Source organism: Astatotilapia calliptera, chromosome 7, assembly GCF_964374335.1.
Source record: "Astatotilapia calliptera chromosome 7, fAstCal68.1, whole genome shotgun sequence".
Classification (NCBI taxonomy): Eukaryota; Metazoa; Chordata; class Actinopteri; order Cichliformes; family Cichlidae; genus Astatotilapia; species Astatotilapia calliptera.
In genome coordinates this window covers 58,242,173-58,248,660 of record NC_137428.1, presented here as the reverse complement: position 1 = coordinate 58,248,660, position 6,488 = coordinate 58,242,173, and the positions used below count along the sequence as shown (strand labels likewise).

Sequence of the window (6,488 nt, the reverse complement as noted above, 5' to 3'; positions counted from 1 at the left end):
AAACTTTACTAATTAATAGATTACAGAATTATTTTTTCTATCCTTCATAGCTTTTAAAACTGCAGCAGTTGTGTAGATTATTTAGGAAAAGCTGTATTTGCCTGTTTAAAGCTTAGTTTCCTCTCAGATGATATAATAGAATTAAGCTCATGTGGCATACAGTGGAAATGAGGTTATCTGACGTAATGACAGAACCATTTTGGACTTTACTCCCTCTGCTTCAGCGCACTCCACAGGAGAGACGCAAGCGAGGAACCACGTGAGGGAGACATCATTAAGTTACTGCTGTTGTTGTTGATGGTGGTGGTGTGGGGGGTGGAAGTGGTTGGGGTTTGTTTACCCCGCCCACCTGTCTGCCGTATAATAACTGCTGTCAGACGGCAGCAGTGGCACAGCAGCAGCCTCCTCAGAGAGGCACAATACAGCTGTTTCATTGAATATGGATGCCAACATTGTTGTTATGGGGATGGAGAGCGTTGGGAAATCAGGTAAAAAACAAACAAACACATTTTCAGTGGAGATGAGAGGTTACACTTACGTCTCTTTTCCACACAGTGAACTAAAGTTTGTGTCTTTTTAGCGCTGACTGTCCGCCTGTTAACTCGGAGATTCATTGGAGAGTATGGAGATATTGGTAAGTGCCCACTCTTTATTTTATTTATTTATTGCTAACTTTGATGCATTGATGCCTTAAACATCTCCTAAACTATCTTTTGTGTCTTGCAGAATCAATCTACAGCCACAGCTTCATAGTAGATGGGAGGGCGGTCACTCTCAATATTTGGGATTCACATTATTCTCAGGTAAGAACTTCAATATGTTGTTACTAATTCTAATTTTTCTATTTAAAAACTCCCGTTTCTTGATATATAGTGTTTAAAAATTTAAAAGAAATCCCAGTCTAAGTAAAAGCAAAGGTATTAGTGCTGGTATAAGGTAAATATATTAAAAGTAAAAGTAGGCTGTTCCTTTTATTCTAATATTATTTTTAAAATTATCTTAAAGTTCGAAGAACATTTTGAATGTGTGAGCTGGTCATGATAGCAATAAATAAAAAACTAAATATCTATAAGCTCGTGTCTGTAAGTCCTAGAAATGGAGTATCACAAAATAAAAATTTAAAATGACTGACTGTCTTGTTTTTGTACAAAAATATAAAATGCTAGGACAAATGTACTTTGTTGCTTTCTGCCTCCAACTGTTGCTTAATATGAACTTCAGTGTGTGGTTTTGCAGGATTTCTCTGCAGACTCGTCACTCTTTGAGAAGAAGGTGCGATGGGCCGATGGCTTTGTTCTGGTCTACAGCATCTGCGACAGGGCCAGTTTCAACACAGTTAGCAGGCTCATTCAGACTATCAAATCCACCAAGGACTGCCTGAGTGCAGACAAAGTACCCATAGTGATTGTGGGTAACAAAAGGGACCTGCACCACAGACGGACAGTGACGAGCGAAGAGGGCCGGCTGCTGGCTCTCAACACAGACTGCCAGTTCTATGAGGTGTCAGCTGCCGAGAACTACCACAGTGTCCTCATGGTCTTTCACGGCCTGGTGGACAGATTGAAGGATGCCAAGCTAACCACGAAGAAGCCTCTAAGGTTGAAGGGCATAGTGAAAAGCATGTCTGCAGTGTTTGCCAGGAGACGGACTGAGTCGTTTTAGTAGAAATGTGACAAAAGAAGAGGAGACTCCATCAGGTGGATATCTGTCAGTGAAACATTACCGCGTGTCGCATGTGTGTTAAAAAAAACTCTATAAAAAGGTAAAAGCTGTTATGCTTCAGAGAACATGGGCACAAAACAATTTCACAGAGGTTACAGATGCTTTCTGCACTTTAACTGCACTTAAGTTAACATAGTGTCATTCTTCATCCAGCCTCTTGCCATTTAAAATCCAAAAGTGTGCAGCGATGTATGAATTGTGTTTGCAGTGTATGTGTGTTTTACAAGATTTTTTTCAGATGTGGCTTCAGATCCAAAGAAATTCTATGCACAAACTAAATGTGCCTTTACTTATTATGTATATGCCAAAGATCATTTCTCATGATTAGAGTGAAAGTTTCTTCTCCCGAAAAAAGTGGCTGAAAAGTGCTAAATCCGTTAATTAATTCTTGGAAGTGACGCGTAATATTTCTATTTATTCAAGTCTAAACACTGTAAACGAACAACTGAATAAAGTGGTTTTTTGTCAAAGTGTTTTATATCTTTATGTTTGGTTGTTTGACTGTAAGTCAGTCCCTGAAATATACTGTTTGTATGAAGTTATAAGAATTTTAAATAAACCATGTGCAGAAAGATTTTCTATTGCGCTTGTTTGTTTTACAGTTATTGATTCCTGCTCACCCCAAAATGAGTGAGGATCCTGTGTGTACTTGAGATCAGCAAAGTCTATTCTGGTGGATACTCGGCTAAAACATTCACACCCATGTCTCAAAACTGTCTCACAACTTAACAGCACATCACACTTCGTGTTATGATTGTTTGAGACCTGGATTGTTGCAGTTATTCAAGAATAGATTTGCAGTTTTTTGTACAGCTTCCACATCCACATGAACACATCGACTTTTAATTTTTGCTTAATCCCACCAGTTCACTTTTCTCACACTGCATTAGCTATACCAAATAATTGACCAAAAGTGTGTATCAAAGCATAGGCTCAACGAGTCACAATCACAGTCAAAATTATGGTCTAATGATGGCCTAAGAAGATATAGGCTGCTTGATATATTTATTCTTGGACCATTATTAGACCACTTAAACCACTGCTACAAGTAGAACAAAGGAAAAGAAGGTTTTTCATAATTTCTGAGGTCTCTCATATATGAAATGGACTGTTATCCAAAAATATTTGTATTTATTTGCAAATGTATTAAATTGACAAATTTGTGAAAGCAATATAATGCAAACACTAATGGGAAATACTACAACTTGAACTTAATAATATCATCCTGGAAGCCTGGATTCATCCCAGACAGGGTGAGAAAGAGGGCATGGGTTTCCTATCCATGTCTTAAGAAATAGACTGTGGATATCTTGATGCTTTATGCCAATACAGGCACAAAAGTATGATAGCTGGACAATTCGTGCAATGAATGGATGCATATACTTTTCAAAACCTTTTGTTGTATATTAAAGTCTGTGATGTAGTGCAAGTAAAATCACCAGCAGTGACAGGGTTGAAGCCTAGAAATGATTCACCTCTATTATTTAACTTAAACATAGCTGACTCATTTCATGTCCCCTTGAAAGAATACTGGCAAAACATCCTTTGCAAATCTATTTAGGACACAGTACATCCAATGCCATTAACTTCGAGCTTATAAAACACATTCAAGTTTTACTTTGACCCATTCCTATAAGCCACAATCTTTACAGATGTCTTCTCAAGATAGGTCTTTGAAAATATTACATGATGTGAAAAATCCTTTGAAAATAGCCCTGATGTTACAAATCACATGCTTCTCTGACTCTTAGAACAAGGAACCTGCCAGTAACCCTTAAGAAGATCGAGCTTACAGATACGTTCAGCTGGCCCCACAGAGTCTGTCATCATTGGGAGAGAAAAGGAATATTTCTTACTTCATAAAAAGCAGGGAGAAGCCCAAATAGATGAAGAATTTATACTAATACCCTGTCTGCGTCTAGTACTTTGCACTTCTATGGAGACTCCCTACAGAAACCCAGCGTGATAGGCTCAGCATCACCTATATCAACACCATGTTCTATTAAATCAGTTTGCCTGGAAACAAGCGTGCGCACCTTCAACTAAGTTCAGCCAGTTGTTTACTCACTGAACCACTGCCCCGATCGAAGCAGACACAAAAATAATCAGGAAGTAAGTGAGAAAGCCTGGGGGCTATCACACACCCGGCAACGTGTCTGACAAAAGCTTGTCCAGAATAACATCCTCATTTGTGCAAGTATGTGGATTCTTTGTCTCTGACACAGAGAAGAAAACTCTTGGCTTCAATCAGATTAAAATGTCCATCAGGTGCATTTCTTTAGGCGCATTTCTTAACCGAGTGTTTAATAGAGTATCGTGAAAAGTGTGCAGATCTAATCTACTCAGATTATGTTGTTGTAGAAACACCCTTCTTCAATTCACACCCATTCGTTTTTTCCATGATAATCTGCAGATTCCACTCTGCAACCAGCAGACCACTTCCCCTGAAGAAATACTCTAATTTGTTTCTAGCCTGCTCCAGTGAACTTGGTCTGACCCTAGAGATTAGGTAGCAGACATATGCATTCTCCTGCGCTCGCCTTTAGCCTCATCTGTCAGGTGCTGGGAAGATGTCCATCTTTGAGGCTATTAAGGGAGCAGCAGAGGAGGGCAAATGGCAGATAGCTGGTGCTGCTCTCCCTACTTTCTGTTCTTGTGTATGAAGAATTTGACAGAAACAAGGCAGAGGTTAACAAACCAAGACTGGAGCAGTCTAGGCCCTGCAGGACCTTGTCACAGTCTCTGACCCCTCAAGGTCTTTACAGCAGGGCTTAGACAGAACAGAAGCCTGACAAAATGTTTCACCTGTGAGAGCAGCTTGCAGCTTTACTCGGGCTGAAATGATGTGTCTCTTGAGCAATGACACTTAGAGGGAAGTGAAACTTTTACAAAAAGGAGAAAAGTGTAGCTAAAAAGCATGCACTGTGTAACCACTTGTCATGCCATTGACTGAGGAAACAGCTTTGGAATGTTTAAACAGCAACAAGTTCTTTGGATATGTGGCAAACATTTTGCATCCAAGTGTTTTTTGTTCCAAAAAAGCCACCAAAGGGGTTTTGAAGAGCCTTTTAGTGCATTTCATGCACATTACAAAGAGCTGACCATACATCATGAATATGCACTTTGGGTATCGGATTCTTACTAAGTGCTACCTATAATGTCTTACATGTTTTTGGATTAAAATTCGACCAGCATGCAGCTCATGCCACTTGAAGCAGTAGAGTTTCAACAACAGTAAAATCATAAACTGTTCTTATGAATAAAGTGATTTTTTGTTGTTGTTCAGGGTCGTTGTAGTCTTTAGATGTTAGATATTTTGCAGCTGCTCATCAGATCTTTTTCTGCCTTTACATCAACCCGAAAACTTCAAGGCACAAACATGTGAAGGTGCTGAAAGTGTTTCACAGCTTCACTTGATGCTATCACATCAGCTGCAGAAAACACTAATATTATCTGAGCCCATGCAACAGGACAACATGAGGCTACCAGTGCACTGTGTGTGCATTTACAATGCAATTGTCCACATTAATATATGTCCAAAATTTGTGTTCTTTAGCAGATATATAAATATAGAAAAAAGTACACCATACTTCTAGTAACTCATTTTGATAACTGAATGCACATGTTCACCTGTGGGGTTTTAGCATTTTATCCAGTATATATAGTTTATTTTTGACTTATTAAAGATTATGCTATTATACTTTTGACTATTGTGACCATTGGCGGTGGCTGTAGCTCAGGTGGCAGAGCAGGTCAGCTACTAATCAGAAGGTCGGTGGTTGCCTCCTAGCTGCATGCCAAATATCCTTGGGCAAGATACTAACCCCATGTTTGCCTACTGGTGGTGGTCAGAGGGCCCGGTGGCGCCAGTGTCCGGCAGCCTCGCCTCTGTCAGTGCGCCCCAGGGCAGCTGTGGCTACGATGTAGCTTGCCATCACCAGTGTGTGAATGTGTGTGTGAATGACTGAATGTAGTGTGAAGTGACTGAGTAAAGCGCTATACAAATGCAGGCCATTTTCTGAACATAAGTAGCCTGATTATATGCTATTTCACTTATGCTGAATTGCGTTTTGTAAATATTTCTGTGCAGAGACTGTCTGAATAGATGAGTTTGAAGCTATTTTTTAAGGATGCCACAGAGTCAAGGGCACAAAGAGTGAGCGGTAAATTGTTCCAAAACTTTGGTGCCAAGGTTTGAAAAACACAATCCCCCCATAGTGTTCAGAGGGATGCATTAGATCACAAGAAGGTTTCAGCTTGGAGAATAGGGGTGGAGTAGTTTGTGACAGATGCTGCAGGTTTAGTTAAATGACTGCCCTTAATTCAATATTTAATATTTAATGTTTAATGTTCCTAAAACTGAATCCTTCATTACCCTCCTTTATTTACTGTTAAAATAGAAGGTGGTCTAAAGCAGTGTTTACGGCCTGCATTAAAAACAGGCTCTGGAACCCAAAACCAGCCACTGACCTTGAACTGATACGACCGCCTTCGCCATGTTGTATTAGAAATTGTGATTCACCTCATAAGGAGGCTCGTGTTTACCCCTCTGTCTTTCAGGTTCAGTGATCACTGCTGGAGATCAAGCTACTGTGGAGAAACTACTTTAGAGTTTGAGGAGATGTACTCTGGGATGTACTTTTTCTACACATCAGTGACGCTGAGCTGATGACTGCGTACCGGTGTCGTGTCTACTTATATAAACGTGGATTGCACAAATCACATATGTTAATCATATTTTTATCTAGAAGACTCCAGCTGTGATT

General features: G+C 39.8%; 1 protein-coding gene across 1 annotated transcript; it reads left to right on the top strand.

Moving 5' to 3' along the window:
* Positions 1 to 316: 316 nt before the first annotated feature.
* Positions 317 to 2,294, top strand: LOC113027469 (ras-related and estrogen-regulated growth inhibitor-like protein). The gene is made up of 4 exons (XM_026177086.2): positions 317 to 488; positions 581 to 634; positions 727 to 803; positions 1,237 to 2,294. The coding sequence occupies exons 1-4, from the start codon at positions 440 to 442 to the stop codon at positions 1,660 to 1,662; spliced, it is 606 nt and encodes a 201-aa protein (XP_026032871.1). The 5' UTR covers positions 317 to 439; the 3' UTR covers positions 1,663 to 2,294.
* The last annotated feature ends 4,194 nt before the right edge of the window (positions 2,295 to 6,488 follow it).